Source organism: Sciurus carolinensis, chromosome 4, assembly GCF_902686445.1.
Source record: "Sciurus carolinensis chromosome 4, mSciCar1.2, whole genome shotgun sequence".
NCBI lineage: Eukaryota > Metazoa > Chordata > Mammalia > Rodentia > Sciuridae > Sciurus > Sciurus carolinensis.
Window position 1 is genome coordinate 51,796,094 of NC_062216.1, and position 22,214 is coordinate 51,818,307.

General features: G+C 44.0%; 1 protein-coding gene across 1 annotated transcript in view; it reads left to right on the forward strand.

The window, feature by feature from the left end:
• Sfrp1 (secreted frizzled related protein 1) overlaps window positions 1-22,214 on the forward strand; it is a 43,134-nt gene that overhangs the window by 5,791 nt on the left and 15,129 nt on the right. The window contains exon 2 of the mRNA XM_047551702.1: window positions 47-124. Coding sequence (XP_047407658.1) covers window positions 47-124 — 78 coding nt within the window. The remainder of the gene's footprint in view (window positions 1-46; window positions 125-22,214) is intronic.

Here is a 22,214-nt window from a genome sequence, read left to right on the forward strand (position 1 = left end):
CTCTCCATAACTTACAGCTTCTGTTTCTCCCCCTTTCCCTTCTTAGGTACAACTGTGTGTCCTCCATGTGACAATGAGTTGAAATCGGAGGCCATCATTGAACATCTTTGTGCAAGCGAGTTTGGTAAGAAAGTGTTCCTGGCGACCTGGGTGGGGAGGTTTGGAATCCCCTGCCTTCTCCTGGCCTATGTCTCATGTGATCAGAAAGCCTGTAGGCTTTTTTTGTTGGCCTTTTACATTCTCTACCTCCCTCTTCTCCAAATGACTGCTGCTTTTCTCAAGCAGATAGAAGACAGGCTAGGGCAGGAACTGGGCAGTTTCTATTAAAGTCAAACTGTTTCTGCTTTTCTACATAGGAAGGTGTCACTGACATGGTCCTGGGAGACCTTCTGTAGTAGCAGAGTGCAGCAGACATGGGGACAGGTGGAGAGATGCCTGGAAACACACCCACCCTGGGAAGCTATAAGGAGGCACAGCCCCCTCTCACCTGCTCCAGGGGGCAGTCCTGGCTGGGCTCTGCCTGGATGACTCTTTTTTATATCTACCCCTAGGTGTCAGCACTACTCTACACAGGGTTTAGAGGGCTAACGGCAGGGTGCCTTCCCAGGAGGGGGAGATTTTAATGACTAGGGGATTCAGAGGAGAAATCCCAGTCAAGTTCTTCCAGGCAAAGCAAATTGACATATCCACAGTGGTGCGATTTCTCTCCCCTTTTCCAAATCATTGTGGGTTGAAAGAGAAATCCAAATCAGCCCCCAGGGCTCCAGGAGCCAGCAGGATGTGGCCTGAGAAGCAGATTCCCGGTTCCTCACAGTCTGAGGGTAGAAGACCTGAATTCTCAACAACCTGGGAGTCTTTCCTTTGGGAAAATCAAATGTGAATTGCTTCCTTTTGGAGGACCAGCTCCCTTCCTCTCTCTTGCTCTACCTTTCGTGGATGCAGAGATGTGCTTGGGTCAGGCCTGGTTTGCTCAAGGACAGGTTCAGCCTGATGCTGAACAGAGTTTCTTTGCATTGTGTCCCGGAGTTTGGATGTCTTACGGCATTCTTACCAGGAAAAGCATAAAGGTAGGTAATGTGAGTCTTCACATCCATCAAGAATCACTTCCTTTGTGTTTTCATTACTCAAACTTATCAAACTTCATCATAGTTCAAAAAAGGGCCTTGTACTAGTGAAGTGCCATGTCTGAATGAAATGCACACCCATGTGGGCACATACACAAGTCAAAGGAAATTGTGCATCACGATAGGCACATTTTCAGTCTTTGCAGTTGTGCAGAAGATGGAAGTTGGAGAATTCAGACTCTTTGCTACAGAGAGCATCAGGAGAATGAATGTTCATTGTGGTTTTTATTTCAACACCAGGCCTCTATCTGGCTTCTCTGTTTTCAGAGGAGAATGATTGGCTCCTCTTGGAAAAATCTGGTCTCCCGTACTTTTTGCTATCAGTGTTTGAGTCGCACCTTATCTTCTTTTTTGCCATTTTATAGGAACTCAAATAAAATTGTAGAGGTCACGTAAAGTTTTTCATGCAAAGTCTGATGTCCTTCCACCTATTATGGGAGTAACATTTACTTCTTGATGGTAACACTCTTGCCTCATTGGGGATGCCCCAAACTGGGTGAGCCTGGTGGGTTTCTTGCTACACAGCTCCACACTACCTTGGCAACAAGGTTTTCATCCACAAAGATACATTTGGTTCCTTCCCAAAGGATGTAGAGGAAACAAAGGCATAAATAAAATCTCTTAGAAGTCCTGACAGGTAGACTTTAGTTGCATGGCTAGCACAGGAAGAATTGGCTTGAATATGACTGAGATTCCAAAGTATCCTCAGGAGGATTAGTTAAAGGTATATGATTTGATCCCCTTCAGATATTGTAAATCACAATACTCATGTTTAGAAGTTTACCCTTGACCTTTTGTAAACTCAGGGAATCGTATTAAACTGTGAAAGGTAATGAATCAGTGGTTAGTTTACGTTCATATGATTTTATCAGTTTCTGCACCCCAGAGAAAAGTAATAGAAAGTCTTGGATTTGAGTGTGTGGCAGAGACTGGCAGGTGATGTCTTCCATTAGGAAACTCAAAATTCAGTGTGTCTGATCATTTATATGCACGTGTCCCTTCATTCAACATTTATTGAATACACAGCACCATGTTAGACACTACAATCCAAAAATATCTACCTAGAATAAATTAGAATGTAATTTTTAGCTTTTTAAAAATTCCTGACTAAACACTAGTCAGTGATTAGCTGTAGAGTCATGTAGTCCATTTATAGCTCATAGGCTGTAAGTTGCTGGGACTGCAGGAACTCAAGGCAAAGTTAATATTAAGGAGCTAAGAAAAGAAGATCCATGTCTTTATGCTCAGAATCTTTGTCTGAAACTCACTATCCCTGAATCATCATGGGGTCTCCTCCCTATTCTTCCAGTTGCCCCTCAATATTCTGGTACCTGGGGGCTTTGTGGCTACTAGTTAAACTAGATACATTCCTCAGACATGGGCTGAAAAGGCAGTCTTAGGGAAAGACTATGGATGGGCAAGATTGACCTTATAATGTAGGGCAAAGGTCTAGAGGGCATTAGGGTAACTCACCTGCTATGGGCATCTTTTCCCCACTACAGTAGGTACCTACTAAGTCAACAAGCCACCAGCATACTGCTTACTGGAAGGAGGGTGTATTTCATATCAATAACCAATCTTATTTTGGTGAAGCTGAATAATTAGCTGTTTGGGATTGTATTCCTTCAGCCCTGAGATCATTTTCTTCTTGGGTTCATGGAGTTCCTCTGGGACCTTAGAGAGCATCTTATCAAGTCATCATCTTTGATAAATAAGGAACCTGGCCTTGCCAACTGGAGTTTTTTTGCTCACAATGGTGCTGGCTTCCTCACCTATGAAATGATGAACAGTGTTGGGACTTTGCCATTGAGGCAAGCACAGCACAAGTATGGTGTATGCCAGACTTCTTTTATCCTGGATGCAGGAAAGACTTTTTTGGGGTTTTGTTTCTAATGTTCTTATAAAACAATAAATTAGACCCACCCCCTCCCCCCCGCTGCTGTCTGTCTACAGGAGCTGAGCTTAACTCTGCCCTTCTTAGCACTCTGGAGAACACAGCCTTGTTGAGAAACTTGTTTCCTAGCTCAGTTCATTTCAAGTAAGTGAAGCAGTCAGCCACGCTGATGGGATTCAGTTAGGAAACAAAGGCAATTCGACAATGCAAGCTGACACACAACAGAGAAGAAAGAGAATGTTTGACTCCCTACTTCAGGGATCAAACTTTGCATTAAGTGATCCTGCCATTCCTGGTGGGAAGACGTAGGTTGCTAGAAGGCCCCATGAGCTCTGGAAGCAAGGGCTTCATTCCTTCTGGGTCAGCACTCACTCTCACACTCTTGCCTGCCTATCCTTGGACTCCTGCAACCTCTGTGGAGCTGACCATACCCAGCCCATTACCTTCCCCTGGACAATGCATTTTTAACCCTCTGGCAAGTCTGCCTGGCCGTTTTTTTTCTCCACCCCTGCATTATATCCCCTCAGTTCAGAGCACATTTTTTTTCCCCAACAGGGAAAAAAATCAGCAGAAAAGCTTGTGTGCTGGATGCTCTGGAATGCAGCTGGATCAGCCTGGATCAAGCACCAGATGTGGGAAACCAACAGTTAGATGGTGCAAACTCTTTAAATTCAACATGGTGGCCAGCCTGCCTGCTGTGCTTAAATTAGGATGCACTCTTCTGTTATTTGTTCTCTCTGCTTTTCTTGCTGTGTGACATCAGGATACTGCTCTTGCTTCTTAAATAGGCCAATATAGAATTTGTGAGCCGCCACACAAATGATCTTGCTATTAACAACTCAGTGCCAATATCCATCTTTCCTTCAGGTTAGTTTATCTCAGGGAAGTGAGGATCTGATTTATAAATGCAATGAAATTAGGATCCTCACCTCCAGCCACTTTCCTGAACTTCTTCTCCAGTACCTGTAAAAACCCTTAAGCATTTCTGGCAGAAACTTGCATGATAATATTTAGTACTTTCACTGCAGATAGTTCAGAGCTTCCTTTTGTTCTAGCTTTTTGAGTTTCGTGAGAGTTCATGTGGCAACTTCTTTAGCTCCATATTTTCTTGTGGTGGAAAACTATTCCTTTACTCCCAGAAATTTTCCTTGCCCTCTGGGAGGATTTTTTTTTCTTCATTTATATATTTTCTCATAAAGAGAAAAAGTGTTCTTGGCAACACTAAAATTAGCCAAATAGGAAAGAAAAAGAAAAGGAACTCTCACAGTTAGCATTTGGAATATTTCCTGGAAGAAATATTTTCTGAGGTCCATGCACCTCTGCTAATCTGTTCTCACTCTGCCTCACACCTCTGTCAAGGTATCTGGGCTATGCTGCTGTTTGGGGGCATCAAGTTTTGCTCAGCAGGGCAATTTGCAGTCTTGCATAAAAGGGGTTTAGGCTTTCCAAACTAAACTTTGGGTTTCCTCCCTAAGATGAAGAAAACGGACTGCCAACTCAATAACTGTAACATCTGTAAGCTGCTTGAGAGTAGTATCTGTCTTGTGCCATATTTTACCTAGTATAGGATGCCCATTAATTACGATATGGGTTATTTGTTTTTACACCACTGACAAAGAAAACATCCTTCATGCTAAAATGGGAAAAAAATCTGAGTCTCAGAGTGAACAAAATAAGACCTATTTGTACTCAAAAAGTCCCTGGCACAGTGTCCCATACGTGATAGGTATAAATAAAGATTTGTCAGATATGTCTGTGAATGATAGAGACCTGGACATTGGACTTCCTTGTTTTTAAAGGGGAGAACTCCTTTCCAAGTGAATATATGCAGTTTGTTTAATTGAGTTCAAGGAAAGCTACATGCCCTGCTTTGAGTGACTTGAATGTCTATGTGTATTTATAAAAAGCAGTTCTAATATCCAGAAATCTAGTTTAGTGAAAGCAAAGTTTAATAGACATGGTAGAAGGAGCCTTTAATGCCCCTCTCCCCCAGACCTGGCAGGCTGAAAATAACTGGATTTTATTGTCACTGAAGATGTCTAAAATACATCTAATCCATAGATTCGTAAATGCTTGGAATGAATTATGTTACTTCATGTGTGAGAAAACATGGAATCAGCTCTTTGTTCAGTACACTGGAGGTGTAACACATGTGTCACTGTGTCTCATTCTAAACAGTCTTCCTGTGCTTGGGGTTGGGTGGTACAGTGTAGAGACCCTGACTGAACCAGAAGCCTTCAAAGCCTTCCAGTTGGAGTGGTGTTTGCCAATTACTTGCTCATCCAGCCTCAGATTGGGGGTTCCTCCCAAGGAATCAGGCCCCTGGAAGTTTGGGCTGAGGTCACACATTGAGGAACTACAAGGAAAATCTGTAAAGAGCCAAATTTCCCCCTCAGGTAAGCATAATGGAACCTTCCTTCATCATGAATTCTCTCTTGGCTGTGATGGTGGCAGAAGATACATAGATAAGGCAAATTTGACTGAGCATCACTTTATTTTAGTGTCTTTAAACCAATGAAAGTCTACTGAAATGTGAGCAAGGACACAGCCATCTGGGGTCCATGGATGGGGCACTGCATCTTTTGGAACTGAATTCCTTCCTTCCTCTGCCTCCTTTGCCACTGTGTGTATGCTGGGCCACAGTGGGCAAATCTCTTATGTTCTCCATACCTCGGTTTCCTTGCAGTGAGATGGTAGCCTTTACCCAGGTATAGATTTTGATGATGAGTGTATAAGGTGAGATAGTATCTTACCTGCTGAACTCAGCAGTTGTTTGCTTTGGTGTTCTTTCCAGGGATGGAAGAAATCAGTGATTTGACTTAAGCAGGTGAGGCCTCCTGTGTGGGTTTTACCAATGAAGTGAGGGGTGATTCAGGAAGCTCTTCTGTCCTCTACTCTCAGTGTATTTATTGAACCTGATTCTCTTTCAGTGCTTCGTCTTCCTTGCATCAGACTGGAATGATTGCCTTTCTTTGTCCTGAGACAGATTTAGGAATAGCTGTAATTGGGTTGGGACTGGCTGAGATATGGCTTCTATTTGTGATTAAGTTCAGTTCTGACTGGGTTATTCCTTGGGATGGGCAATTGTCAGATAGTGTGGTCTGGGTGTGTTAGAAGTGCTCTCCAAACTGCAAATCTGTGATTCTCTGGTTGTGAGTGGACCTGACCCACGGGCCTAGCACACCCACTTCTTCCTTCTCTTCATTTCTTTCATTGTGGTAGCATATCATATTAACATACAAGTAAACTGTCTTAACCATTTTTAACTATTTAGTCTGTGGCACTAAGTACATTCACATCATGGATCAACCATCATGACCATCCATCTTCCAAGTTGTCATCATCCAAACTAAAACTCGATATCCACTGAACATCAACTCCCCATTCCACTCTCCCCAGGCCCTGGCAACCACCATTTCCCTTTCTGTCTCTATGAATGTGACTACTCTATGGACCTCATGGGAGTGGAATCATATGGTATTATAATTTTGCACCTGACTTATTTTTCTAAGCATCATGTCTTCATCTTTTGCTGGATATGTTAACTCCCATGGAGAAAGGGAGCAAGGAGAAGGATTTGCCCTTAAGTTCACCTTTAATTTCTGAAGCTTTTCTGGTGGGGAGGGTAGGAAAAGAGGGATAGGGGCAGAGCTGGGGTAAGGGGACTATTTACAGCCCATACATGCTACCTATTGCTGTGGGTACCATGTTATTCATCTACCAGTTATATGCTAAGTTGGATAAGATCTTGAAGATCAGTCAGTTCATGTTCTTCTCTTACATACTGAAGAAAAGATAAAGGAGTTAGTCATTCCGTTGCCCAAGGCTATTCCACCTGGACCCCTGACAGTTTAGTTTTCCTTCTCACCAGCACATGTTAGCTAACCAGCCCAGATTTCATACCCTCCTGCTTTCCTGTCCTCTCATGCCCATCACGTTCCCATCCTGCCAGGAGCCTGGGAGGAGCTTCTCATGCTAGGGCATTGAGTTGAGTGTTCCTTTACTCTCAGAGTTGGTGGAATTTGCGAGGACAGAGAGAGAGCTCAGTGGTTGTTGGATTCCTTCTTGTGGAGAGGCCGGCAGTGTAACAGGCTAGAAAGAACACAGGCTGTGGGCCAGACAACTTGGATTAAATCCCAGCCCTTCAAGCTGAGCAACCATGAGAAAGACTCTTAACCTCCCTGAACCTGCCTCCCCATTTGCAAAATATAGATGTTAATTCCAACGTTACTACATTGTGGGGAGAATTAATCAGTCAGATTAATTCATTTCAGTAATGGCTGTTCAATTCATAATAATGATCTTATTTTATTGTAAAGTTGTTTCAGGGTAGAACTTAGCCTAGGAAGGAGGATTTGATTCTAGCACTCATGAAATTAGCTTGTTTGGCAAAAATAAGTAAATAAATCAATAAATAAATGAATTACAAAGTGGAATGGAATGTACTGGTTAATTCTCTGCTGGCAGGATTAAACAGAAGAAGGCTTTTAAAAGACCTGTTTGGAAAAAAAATTTGCAGCTTCTGAGTGCTATAGTTAACACAAACAAACGTTCCCTACCCTACACTGCATAAGTTATTAATGATAGAAGTGAAGGACGTCTGGATTTTAGTTAGATCACTCATACCCTGAGGTCTTTCTACAACTAGAAGCCATCAGAGATTTATGACTCAATCTACAGTACTTCCAGGACATGTCCACTTAAGTTTTCTTTTGTGTGTTTTTAGGTGCTTTGAAGCAATCTTCTACCTAAGATATTCTACTTATAATTTATTGGGGTCTATTTCAGAGAGATTTTAGAGCCCCTTTGTGTTGTTGCACCTCCTTCTCCCTCCCCTTTTTCTCATGCAACACCTCCTGGGCAGAATTCCTTTTCTTTTCCAACAGCTGCCCTGTGATATTCATTCCCTTTGACCAAAGAAGTAGGCTATGTTCAGAGGCAAAGGAGCATTTAAATATTGGTAGATTTCACCCAGTTTTGTAGAAATGAGCCAGAAGCTCCAATCTGTATTTTTTTTTTTTTTTAAAGGAGAACAAATGGCCAAAGAAATGTCAGACCCTTGCCCTGCCCCAACCTGCTTAGAGCAGCCAATTAAACATGCATTAGCTTTGGAAGGCTTCTCAAAGGCCTATAGATTGTGCTTGAAATCTTTGTTTAGTCTTTCAGGAACACTGTCACACGGATGATTTATCAAAGAAAGTTGTTTATCTGGCAGTAAAATAAACTCTGGGCCTGTTCAGACTAAGATTTCCCGTGAATTTCTACCAAGGTAAACACTGGTAACTGGCAGGTTGCAAATTCCGTGTGAAAGCCAGACACATACAATAAATATTTGAACTACAGCTTTGCCGTGTAAGGGGCCTTGCCTGTCACTAGTGCTGTCACTCTCGATGTGCCTGAGAGGACCTGGCACTGCAGCCTGGCTAGCTGGACAGCCTGGCATCATTGGTATCTGCAGGAGTTGCCTCTGCTGCTTTGAGCCTTCCTGAGTCTGAGTGCCACTTAGTGTTGGCACCTGGGGATTTCCTGGTTCAGAGGGGGTAAGCCTCAGGATGGCTTCCCTCAGCATCACAGGAACAGCCTGTGATGGGTTCTGAGGGAAGTGAACCAGAAGCAGCCAGCTTAAGTTTCTTTGAAAATAGATGTTCGTTGAATCAAACTGGCAGGGGGTTGAGTGTGTTGAGTGATTTGGGAGTCGGGGCCAGGGAATGATGGTAGGGGATGAAATCACCTTCTGGATCTACTGAGTTTGAGTTATAGTGGGGAAACACACACACACACACACACACACACACACACACACACACACACTTCTTCTCTGGGGCCTCTCATTTTGCTTGTTTGTGGTTTCAAGAGATCTTTATGGGAATCAAGATGGAAGATGAGCCCTGTGCAGGTAGAAAGAAGAGTCCAGGACAGCTTTTTTTTTTTTTTTTTTCTTTCTTTTTTTGGTATTGGGGATTGAACCCAGGGGTACTTGACACTGAGCAACATCCCCAGCACTATTTTGTATTTTATTTAGAGATAGGGTCTCACTGAATTGCTTCATGCCTCACTTCTGCTGAAGCTGGCTTTGAGCTTGTGATCCTTCTGCCTCAGTCTCGTGAGCCACTAGAATTATAGACATGGACCACCATGCCTGGCCCAGGGCAGGTTTAAATGATGCAGTGAATGAACAAGTGGATGGTGATGATGGAGGAACTGACATAAAGTCTTCCAGGTCTTTCAGAGGGTTATATTGTGCTAATTGCTTACATTTTTCAGAGAGGAACCATCAAGTTGTAAACTACTTGTTTTTCAGCAGTAGAAGATACTGGAGCTTCAGGATCACAATGCTCTGGGGTCCTTATGGTAAGACCCTATAGGGCACGTCTGATAACTTTGGACCCATCCTGGGTCCTTATCTTGACCTTCTTGGTGGAGCAGGGGTGGAAGCAAGAACCTCAGAGGACAGGTGACATTCGTGTCTGTTGGAGGAAGGCTTTTGGGGTTGGGGCCTGGGCAGAGCTCCCATGCTCACATTTGAGTAAAATGTGTTGGTTTCTCAAGTTCTCTAGGGGGCTGCTGACCTGGGAGAAGGTTACTCACAGACAGCTCTTAGGGACTGATGTTTACTGGCTTGCAGGTATTTGGGGGGAATAAAGGAGTATTTTCTTCAACCAGGAATTAAGGGAAATCATTTACAAATTCTGAAAGGAGTCTGTGAGTTGTAAAGAGTGCCAAAATAGTACTTTGGTGGTGGTGAAAAATGAGGAGTCAGGTTCCCTAAACAGTGTTCTTTCTCATTCAGGCAGGATTATGAGGGGGATTTTCTTTCTCTTGTTTTCTCTAGTCCTTCCATCAGCCTGCTTCATAGGACATTTCCTCTTGGGACTATCTCAGAGGTATTCTCTTTTGTGAGCTTTTTGAAAATTAGTTCAGACCTGTGTCTTACTATATATGAATCCATCCAGACTTGGGAAATGGCTTATGGCTGAAGGAAATCCCTACCTCTGTGTCTATGGCCTAGATAAGCACTTTAAACCCTTAGACACAACAGCTACCTGAAAAGCAAGTTCTATCCTGTGATACCTCATGTTGGGGTGGCCTTGCCAACTTGCTATGCATGGCTCATGGACTCACAGGCTCCTGTGTGCCTTTCAAAGTGCCTTCAGTCCCAGCTCCATACCCAGGACTTAGTTCCTACCCTTGACAAATTTAAGAATCTAGTGGGTGAGACAGGCCTTGGCCACTCTTATCTCTGTCATCCAGTCACTTCTGAAGCATTAGTGCACATTCCAGCTCTTTGTCCTGAGGGAGGGAGAGGTCTTCTGTGGGAGCTGCAGAAATTCAGGGAAGTTTCCTTGAGAGGATGAGTAGCTTAAGTGTGAGGCTTAAGATCAGAGGAGAAAGTCAAGGGCATCCTGGTTTCAGGAGATGAGGTTAGGGGAAGGTGTTAGGACTCAAGTCATAAATGTTCCAGTGACAAAACCTGTCAGGTAAATAATCATAGGTGAAGAATGTCAGTTTTAATTTGTCAGTTCTAGCAGTGAACTCAGAATTCTATTAAAGGGCTAGGCCTGTCCAAATACTTGGGGACTCACAGGTTGATTGAAGTATGCCAGATGGAATTGGTCCTTTTGATTCTCCATTGTCTGTGTCCCTGACTAAAAGAATGACAGGGTCCTAGATTGCTAGGCCTGCTTTTGTGGAGTAGCAGGTGAATTGAAAACCCACATGTGCTATAGTGGTCAACCAATCCACCTGTGGCCATGGGTCCTAGTTAGATATACCACCCAGGAGAGGAGGCACAGCTGTGGGAAGGAAGGAGTTCAGCCAAGCAAGTACTTGTTGTTAGTCCTGGGCAAGGTGCCAAGAAGTAGAAGGGCAAGACTGAGCCACTGAGGGCAGCCTCTAACCTTCTTGTGGTAACCTACAGGCAGCCTCTTCTACCAGAGGGAGAAGGGCTGGCTTCAGAGTCAGGGCCTTTGTTCTAAAATGCAGAGGTGCAAAGAGGATCAGCTGCCTGCAAGGTGCCAAATGCTGGCCAGCACCAGGGCCTCTCAGGTTACAGATTCTTATTCTTAACACGCATTCATTTAAAAGCAGGTGTGTATGTTTTCTTTTGAAAATCTAACCGTGCACTCTTGCAGATTTGATTGAGCAGACAATTGTTGGGTTTCTACTGAGATTCCTGCTTAGGCTTTGTAACACATCCTCTAACTTTGGAATCATCATCCAAAGAGATTTTAACCATGCAGACTGAAGTGTTTATATCGCTTCTTCCTAGGGCCTGGGAAGAGGGTCTCCACAGTCAGAGCCAAGCAGGGCAGCTGTAGAAAGTTAGTCCTGCACTCTAAAGAGTCCTGAACTTCTTCCTTATTCCAGGTGCCCTGAACTCTGAGTTAGGCCCTTGGTAAGGAAAGTAAAGCCTCTCCTGGTCATAAGATAGCTCTTACTGGTGCACATGGGTACAGGGAGGAGAGATTTTCAGTAGGTGAAATTCTTTTTGATTGCATGTTGCCTTTGAAATTATATCAGGAGAGAGAAGCTCTGCAGAGAGTCACCTGAATAAGGAGGAGCACCCACTTTATCATGTCTTGAAATGAGCAGAGAGGAGCTGGTAAGGTTTGGCAATGGGGTTGTTGGTCTATCCATGGGTGAGTTCATGAGAAGACTAGGGCCCCTCAAAGTCCTGCGGTCACTGGAGGAAAAGCTTCAGGTTTGCTAGGGGCTTCCACCAGATACATCTGCTCTGTCTCTTAGGCCTTGGTGTCCAGCATTTATGGTATTTACTGCTTTGGGGAGGAAAGTGTCTTGATGAATTTAATCACGTTAGTATTGGAGACTTAATAGTGCCAGGTGGATTGAACTGAGTATATTGTGGGTCAGGCTTGCACATAAAATGGTTGTGCAGTTGGGATGTGGTTCCTGCCCTCAGTGGCCTTACCATCTAGAGAGAGTAAATAGAATAGAATACTGCTTGACCAAATGGTCAAATTTCTCTAGTAGATAAGAAGAGGGGGCCATTGTAGTATGGGGAAGGAAATAGTACTTCCTAGAAAAGATTCAAGGAAAGCTATGAAGAAGGCATAACATGTTGTCCTTCAGGAAACTGGTAGTAGTTTGTTAGGCAGAAAAGATGGGCATAGGATGTTCTAAAGCAGAACGTCCAGCAGGGGTCAAGGCATGGAGGCATGATGTTGTCTATGTTTTGAAGAACGGCAAGTCTCTTTGTAGTTAGATTGTTTGGTGTATGTGGTTAGAGTGGAAATGAGGTTGATAAAGTAGGCAAAGGCCAGCTCACCAAGGGTTTTGAATGCCATGCTAAAGGATGGAGAACATGCCTGTTGGCAAAGGGAAAATAGCAAGAACCTATTTTAAAATGTTCTGTTACTCACTATAAATAAATAAATAAATAAATAAATAAATAAATAAATAAATAAATAAAAGAAGAGGAGATGATGAAGACCTCAAAGAGAAGTTGCTCATTGGCCCAAAGGAAGGAAATACTAATGGCATAACTTTAGGCATTAATGGGTGAGATATTTTGGACAGGAGAGCCTATGAGTGGGGGAGAGACAGGAAGCCCATAAGTCATGTCCCTTAAGAGACTGCTCAGGACGATGCTAGCTGGGTGTGGGCTAGCTCAGGGCCACCCACTTGAAGGAGGCAGGCCTGATGAGGTCCCAGAAGCCAGGGAGGGGGACCATCTGCTGCGGTCAGTGCCCCTGGGAAACCTCTGTGCTGGGTGTGCTGAGCAGGAGCCAGAGCCTATAATCAACTCATACTTGGGTCACCGCAGAGCCGGTCATTACCAAGAGCAGTCGTCATTAGGAGCTGTCATAAACCGCTCTGACTTTTCTCTCCTGAGCTTGTTAGTGGCCCAGGCAGGCAGCAAACACAGTGCTGCTTCTGGATCCAGCCCCATAATCGCTGGATTGGTAATGACATTAGACAGGGCCCAGGGACTGGATCAGCTCAGGTGTCTTGGGCTTCTCTGGAGGAGGAAGGCAAGAGAGGCTGCACATTAAGGGATGAGGGTCATGGCACATAGATGAAATGTGAGTGTGTGTGTGTGTGTGTGTGTGTGTGTTTAGATCTCTGTGGGTGCATGAATATGGCTGTGAGGTGGGTGTGAAGATGCAAGTGAGCAGTGTGTGATGCAGTGTTGGTGTTTGCACGTGTAGTGTATGGCTGCCTGTGAGGTGTGAGTGTAGACATGTGCATGGTTGTACTGTGGTGGACTATGTGCCCGTGGCCCTTTCATGTTTGTGTGTGTGGACACAGCATAGCCACCAGCTACTTGCAAAACTCAAGAGAGTCTGCCACAGCTGACCGGCCCTCCTGGGGATGTGGTCTTTACTCATGAGGCCTGAGGCTTACTTCTTCCTCCACTGCTTCATAGAGAGGACTTCGAGAATGTGCTGCCAATTCTCCCTCCTCAGGAAGGGCTTTGGAGAAGCCCATCAGGATTTCTCTGCAGTGGTGCCTTTGTGCAAACCAAAGGCCATTTTAACAAGGCTTGGTGTTTTGTTTTTTACTCCAAATGCCAAATAGACCTGTTTTGTTTGGGTTTTAGTATTTTCAGTAAATCCATTTAAAAGTGCCGATTCTCTGGGCAGGAGTCACTTCCTTAGCAGATTCCAGCGGTTAGCAGGAATTGTCCTCAAGGGCATGGTGTAATTCCTAGGGTTTAAAAAAGCATGTTGGAAAGAACACGTTAAGTGTTAGGAGTCATACAGGCCTGAGTTCAAGTTTTGGTTTACCCTACGTCAGTGCAGCCAAGACACTTATTCTCTTTGTGGTTCAGAGGTTCACCCACCTGTTCAAAACCAAAATGAAAAATTTCTATGTTAGGAGATAAAATATGATGTGAAAAACAAGAACAACAACAACAACACAGATTCTGATATCCTAGGATGTGACTTCAGTGCTGCCACTGAGCAGCCTTCTGATTTGGGTCAACCAGTTGAAGTCTTTGAACCTGTTTCCTTAAGTGAATTGAAGGATCCCCATTGGTGATCTCTCCGGCTTCCAGATTAGAAATAATGTGGTTTTGTTGTCTAAGAACTCTGTGACTTGGTTTCTTAATAACATATCTGTGTGGGCTCCCTGCTCCTTAGGCATATCCACTGGGAATACTTAACTTTCCTCCAAGAAGCCTGAGTCTAATATGATGGAGTGGAGAAAAATGAATTGGATGCATACTCTGAAGAGTTGAGTCGGGGTTGGAGTTGGAGGTTCTGGGACCATTGCACACATTGTAGATAAAAATTCTCTGACCAGGGTCTGGTGGGTGTCCTGACCTCAGCTGTCTCTCCTTGGAATCATCTTTACATATGAGGTCATCTCTTATATGTGTCCTGGGGCTTCTTGTTCTTCCCTGTCTTTACTCAGAAACTCAGAGATGGATGGCACAGGAACCTCTTCACCTGTATGAGGTTGATAGTGCCTTTTAGGGAAGCAGTTCAGAAGTGTAGAAAAAGTATTTTCTCAGTAATTGCTTTCTAGAGCTCAGAATTTAGATTTTTTTTTTTCATTTAAGATTTTTATTTCAACATTTATGGAATAACATACTTTTTCCCTCATTTTTTAATTGTACATTATAGTTGTGCATATCGATGGGATTTGTTATTGTATAATCATACATATACACAAAATAACAATATAATTTGGCCAATGTCCCTCTCCAGCATTTCCCTCCTCCCTCCATACCTCCCACCCTTTGGTCCCTCTCCTCTACTGATCTCCTTTTGATTTTTAGGAGATCCACCCGACCTTTGTTTTCCTTTTTCCTCTCTAGTTTCTGCATATGATAGAAAACACAGGACCCTCAACCTTTTGAGTTTGACTTATTTTGCTTAACGTGATGGTCTCTAGTTCCAACCATTTCCCTTCAGATGGCATAATTTCATTTTTCTTTATGGTCGAATAAAACTCCTTTGTGTATATATACCATATTTTTTTTTATCCATTCATCTGTTGATGGATACCTAGGCTAATACCGTAGTCTCACTGTTGTGAATTGTGCTGCTATGAACTTGGGTATGCAGGTATCACTACAGCAAGATGCCTTTAATTCTTCAGGGTAAATACTGAGGCATGGTATATATGGATCACAGAGGGGTTCCATGCCTATTCTTGTGAGGAATCACCATACTGATTTCCATAGTGGTTGTACTAATTTACAATCCCACCACAATGTAAAAGTTTTCCTTTTTCTCTACATCCTCTCCAGCATTTATCATTATTTGTATTCTTGATGTTTGCCATTCTGACTGGTGTGAAATGAAATCACAGCATAGTTTTGATTTGCGTTTCCCTAATTTCTAATGATGTTGAACATTTTTTCATGTATTTGTTGGCCATTCACATTTCTTCTTTTGAGAAGTATCTGTTTAGTTCATTTGCCCATTTAATAATTGGGTTATTTGATTTTTTGGTGTAAAGTGTTTTGAGCTTTTTACATATTCTAGATATTAATCCTGTGTCAGAGAATTGCTAGCAAAGACTTTTTCCCATTCTGTGGGTTCTCTCTTCACATTCCTAATTGCTTCTTTTGCTGTGTAGAAGCTTTTTAATTTGATGCCATCCACTTATTAACTCTTGGCATTATTTCCTGAGTTTTAGGCATCCTATCAAGAAAGTCTCAGAACTGAGTTTTATTTCCTGCTCCACAATTTGCCTGCCACGTGAGTTTGGTCAAGTGCAGTTTTTCTGAGCCACAATTTTATCATCTGCCAAATGGGGATAATCATACATACTTCACTGAGCTGATGTTCAAACTCTATAGATTTTATCAGTGTCCTGGTGTCCTAGAAACTACAAAGTACAGTTTACATATGACATGTCACTCACTCTGTGGTGGCCAAGTCACAAGGTGCTCTCTTAACAGCGCTTCTTGGCATTCCCTTAGAAGGCTTCCTCTTTAAGCATGAGCTGGTTCATGGTAATATTTTTCTTAGAGGAGCTTAAAATGAATTTTTGAGGTTATTAAAATAGAGACTGAGCTGACCCTGCACATCTCTTGTGGGCCTTTGAGTGGAGCTGATATTAACAGAAGATTCAGATTTAAAGGATAGATCAACTTGAGATCCTCTTAGCATCCCCTCAAAGAGGGGACAGTACTCACAGCAGACCCTGGGGCAGAAGTACATGCCTGGGGGCCATCAACATTTAGTAGTAGAAAATGATTGGTGTTTTCATCAGCATTCTCAGTTTTATTCCTCTGACCCAATTCTAAGCATGTAGAATGAGTGCCCTGCATCCCTTTAGCTTCTAGTGACTGATGGCAGAGATTTTGTGTAAGCGGGAGCTGTGAGGAGGAGAAAGTAAGCTGCAAGGCCCCTCAAAGTATCAGGTTGATTCCTTTCCAGTTTCCAGAGGGTCTGGGAGTTCTCCCACATCTTCTCTTCAAATGGACGAGCCTGCATGCTTCAGGATGTCTACCTCTCAGGATTATAAACATCAGGATGAAAATCGAGAGGGCTCAATCTGTCTAATCCAGCAAAGAGAATACTTACTCCACCTAGTTGGTATAACTTGACTTGTTGCAAAAACAAAACTTTGTTCAACAAGAGGGATGGGTTGTCTTGTCATCAAGTGGGGCCACACCACAGGAATTATTCAAAGGTGCAATGGCCTCTTGTCTGTGATACCTAAGAGAATTGCCTTTGACAGGAATCCAGAAAAGTATGATGCAAAAGGTCCTTCCTAACCCTTCAAATCCCACGATTCATGAATTTTCCAAGCACCTGCAATGTGTCTTCTTGAGGGTGACTTCTACTTAGTAGGGGCTGTGTGGGTGGGTGAAACTTTCTTCTCACAGGGGATGTAAGATGATTTTGAGGAAGGTGGAGGAGTAAAGGGGGCCCACCCAGCTCATGAGGTCACTGGCAGTGTAGGAATCCAACCCTCAAAATGTGTTTGTCTTCAGCCCCTGACCTCATGAGTAGACAGACCTCTTCAAGGAGAAAAGGGACAACCAGAAGGTATGCAGAACCAGAAGGTATGGGTTCTGAGTCTTGCAGATGAAGATTAGGTGGCTCTGAGCCTTCTAATGGTCATGACTCTGGGGAACAGCTAGCTGGTTGCCAGCAAGGGGGTCTGTTGGACGGCTCCCCGCATCCCTCCCCCACTCTGTCCTTCATGCAAGCAGGAGCACCTGGTCCTCCACCCCCACTCCCTGGGCTTCCTTGGTATCAATTTTCCTTATGAGTTCGATGTTTTTTTTTGCCTTTACAGTCGTACAACTGTGTGTGATGGGGGGAGGTGGTGAGAGGGTTGAGCATGAGGCTGCCCTTCACTGGGAAAAGAGTAGAATCAATATATTGTGTTGATTTTTCCCTGTGACTGACAGCTCTTTGCCTGGAGCCTTCTTTTCTTACAGACTTAATGTATCTCCTGGCAGATTTCCCTGTTTGGACTGATTGCTCAGAGTCAAGAACAGGCAAGCCTAGGGAAGCAAGGGGGAGTTTTCCCTTTTTTTTTTTTTTTGCTCTTTTTCCCCATCCCTGGCTCCCTTTCCTGATGTTTTTTGGGAATAGAGTGGTGTGAGGAATCTGGTCCAGAGCAGCTGAAAGCAGGTATTCTCCTCCTTGTCCTCCAAATTCCTTTGAATGAGAAACCTGGCTTGGGTTGGTGTTTGGAAGCTTTTCTTTTCTTTTTTTTCCCCAGGAAGTTCTCAACCTGGAAGTTCCCAGGGGCAGCAGGGTCAGAGGGACACATCCCCCGCAAATTCCAGCATAATACACTGACTTCTGAGGTGGCCTGATGAGGTCATTGATGACCTCCTGGGCTTGCTTCTCTAGTGGTGCTATGAGCACATTCATCTGTCCATGGTCTCTGCCTTATCTGGATGCTTGGAAGACAGGGTAGGGACACACCTGGATGAGCCCCAGGGGAGCTCAGTGAATGGTTTCTGTATTGACAGGAGAAAGTGCTGGACTGCAGCCTGCTTTTTTGTCTGATCAGTGGTCCTGGGAGGAACGAAGGACCCAGGGCAGCTCTGCCCAGGGTCTTGCTGAATTGAGAGGGCTGGGAGGACTGGTGGAGGGACCTTTGGACATGACTTCCCTCTTCTACTGCAGCCACATTTCTTTCAGGAAATGATTTATCTGATAATGAGCTGGAGTGGGGCTTTGTTTTCTGTTTTTTGGCACTTTGTGCTGGCATCGAAATAGGGAGAGGACTGCTTGCATTTAGAGAAGGAGAGAACTGGGGAGGCTGTTTGTGTCCTTGGGGCTGGAACCAAAGGGGTTTCTGGGACTGTAGGTGTGTGTGTGCCGGGTGCGTGTGCACGTGTGCATGTGTAGGAAACTATGAGAGGAAAAAGCGTGGGGAATGAAGGGAAGGGAGCGATGGAGTATGGGGAGACAGGGGTCTTCCCTAAGTCTGCTTGGCTACTAATGACTGAGTGATAGGTGGTCCTCATTTCTATTCAGGGCCTCCGTGTTAGACTCTGGTTACATGGCCTCTTAAATCCTATTCTGCTTGAAGGATGTGCATGTCTGTCCCAAGTTAGTGTTAGCATTAAACTCATCCATAGGACCGGGGGAATATGCAACTCAGTTGTAGAGGGAGCATGCTTAGGATGTGCATGACTCTGGGTTCAATCCCCAGCACCAGAAGAAAAACAATGGCATCTTTTAAACACACTCAGGTCGTTAAACAGCATTTTTTCTTTGAGGGAAATCTTACACTGGACTCCATTATAGAAGACCAACCAGTATGGGCCACTAGATAAGAAAAGGAGGGGCCCAAGACTGGTTGGTGTGGCCACTGTTTACCCTAGGGGAACATCTGTGGGATATGTGGGAGAGTGTCCGACCTCAGGGAAGAAAGACAGCAATTATTCAATGAGAAATACACTCTGTACTTTCTCCCTGGACATAAACATCAGGTTTTTTTTTTTTTTTTTTTTTTTTTTTTTTTTTTTTTTTTTTACCAAAATGTCTCTGGCATTGCAGCCTTTGGGTAGAAATGATGTCATTTCTATCAAAACCAATGTTAGCCCACTAGCCTGCACCTGATTGAGTTCTTCAGCTGTTCACCAAGGGCTTTGTACAGTCTCTGGGGTAGTAGAGACTACTCGCTGTGCTGTCCTTCCTGGGCTCCATTAAATGAATGGCTGTAATACCCTACAGGTTGAGACCAAGATCTCTTGAGTTTGCCTTGTTTGCTGCTGCCCTGAGTTTTGTCTCAATTGCTGCTAGCCAAATTGGAGATCTCTGGGTATTTCCAGCCCAGCACCTGACGTGTACCCACACTGCCAGGCTGAGGGTCCCTACTAATGCTCTCAGTTGCTGTGGAGCTACAGGAGTGCTTTGCTTGGTGTCTGAGTGTGGTTCTCTGTGGGAAGGAGATCCATCAATGTTGATTCACCCTGATCAAAAGCTCTTTAATGTATTTACATAGTACATTCTCCCTGCATTGAGACAGGGTCTCGCTAAATTACTGAGACTGACTTTGAACTCATTGATCCTTCTGCCTCAGCTTCCCAAGCTGCTGGGATTACAGGCATGTGCCACCACACCTGGCTATTTTTTAATTTTACAAAAATGAGTGTTGATCTGGGAGGTTTTTTGCTAGTTTAGTTGCTGATTTTGGTCTGTCCCTCTGATCCTGCTATTGGATTGTCTTTCAGTACATTTTGAGAGGGGCTGAAAAGCCATCTGGTGTTTACCTGTTGCATTTGCAAGGATGATTTCTTTGGGTTTCCTGTCTAGTCTCTAGGTCTGTCTGACATGAGGACTTGACATAGTTCCAGGAAAAGGCCTGACAATTGCTCCACTCCCATTGGAAAGGGAGAATTCACAGACTTTGAAGGGAGATGAGGAGGAGGAGGAAGGATACCTACCTGGTAGTCTCTCTCATGGTAGCACTCATCAGGGAAAAGTGCTTTTTGTTGTAACCAAGGGAGAAAGCAGCAAAGATGTGACTGTGTCCTGAAGCTCAGCAAATGAAGATATTGAAATCTTTGTGCCAGAAAGAGAGGGAGAAACAGAACTAGAATACATATTTTCAAAGGTCATATAATAAAAAGCAAGCATCTACATTAAGCAGTGCTTCTATGTGTAGGGCGGCCTGGAATTTTTATGCTTTTGGGAATAGGGTGAAAAAAGAATGAGATGATAGACAGTCACAGAGAACTTCTTGAGAGACCATAGGAAAATGAATCCAAATTTCTAAAGCTGGAGTTGTTTTGGCCAAATTAGAGTTAAAAAAAATATTTGTGCTTCTCTGTTTCTCCTGAAGGCAGAGCAGTACTTAAAAGTGGGACAGAAGGTAAGGAAAGTAGAGTAAATGAATGAATGAATAAATATAGACTAAAGGCATTAATCTATACATGTATTTGTGTGTGTGTGTACACACACACATGCACACACACACACACACACACATATATATATATATATATGCACACACACACACATATATATACATTTATATGTATATGTATATATATATACATTTATATATATATATATATATATATATATATATTTGTATTTGTATTTGGTAGAGGAAATTACAGGTATGTGATAGGAACCCTAGGTATGCCATATCACAACTGTGCAGACCCTGGCTTCTGGTAGCTACTGGGAGGCAAGCAGTTGCTAGAAATATAGCAGGACTCTGCAGTTTAGACTCTGGGGCCAAGAGGATGTTACAAGATCTAACTTCTAACATTATCTGTGAATAGAGCCAAACCCAGAGCCATGAGGTATATGCTTGGGGTGACAGGATATCTGCCATGTAGCCAAGACAGGGAGAGTAAGGTTCAGACACGGAGAGGGCAACCGACAGTCACCCCAAAAGGCTCAGAAAGTAGGCCCTTCAGGGTGACAAGAGGGGTCCCCACTGTGTCCCTGGCGTTGAATGCTCTGAATGTCTCTAGTGCTCTCTTTGCCCCAGCAGCTCATTTCAAGCTCTTCAGACAAATAAGGACCCTTTACAAACCATTTATTTGTCGATTATTAGGTACAGCATATGCACTCGCCAGATTTCTCTGGGAGATCACGGTCAGGGTAGCAAGTTTGGGCAAGAATCCTAGATCTTGAGGATGCACTTTGCTCAGTTGGCCATGTCAACAAAATTCTTCAGCCGTGAGGATGTGACTCTGAATGCTGCACACGGGCTACGATGATAATTGGCCATAGCACGTGCTGTCTGAAGCATGGTTTCACAGCAGCCCCACCATTTGTGACAAATTGGCACCATGGCTGTTATTTATATAATGTGTCTATGTGCACATCTGTCCACAAGATGTAAACTGGTCCTGGTGTCTGTATAGCATGTGACAGTTGTCAGGATGCCCTCCCACTCACCACTTGTATGAAATCTTTGGATGGTAGCCAGCAGCTTGAACATTTTATGTTCTGAAGTGACTTCACTGACTGGTACTGCAGCTATGATGGTGTGCAAGGTGACATTTGTCTTCCATGGTCCCCTGCCTGTGACTGAGAAAGTGAGGGATGCTGCCACCCCACTCCTCTTGCCCCTCCATGAAGGGTCTGCCTGGCATCCTGGATTTCTGCAGCTTTGGGCGAGGGAGTTGGGAGCTTGTGGGCGAGGTCTTTGAGGAGGGAATATAAAGGGGGTGAAATCATGGGGGACCTTGGAGAACAACTTGAAGAAAACCCCCCAGACCACTCTCCACTCCCTGTGGGGTGGAAGTCCTTGCACAGGATGCAGGAGCCTTGGGACAGCAGCATGCGAACAAGGGAGAGGAACTTGGGGGAAGTGAGGTGGTCAGCTCTGAGGGTTGACTCTGTAAATCAGTAATGAGCACTCCCACTGCAGGAGCTGGGAGCTCACAGGACTGTCTCATGGGACTCAGTCATTACCCTTCACACTGGGATTTTGTCTGTCTTCAGTAGGAAGAGAAGTGCTATACACGGAGGGTTCTGTAGTCCATTAAAAGAAAATCTGTCTGATTTGGAGCTAGGAACTTGGTAGTATACCTAGAAGGCATTTGACTTTGAACAGGAGGCATGCATTGAGAGTTGGGGAAGGTGCTCCTGAATGTGGGCCCAGCCTGCTCTTTCAGGTGTCTTTGTTGTAGCTGAGTCTTTACCCATCCACTTAACTTCATGCAGGTCTCTGGAGTTTTCTCTCTACTGGGGCCAATGTGGCCTCATGGATCAGCAACCTCAACAGCCATAAGGAAGCTTTGTGTTTATTTCTTTTTAATAGGTGGCTCTTTTGAAGAG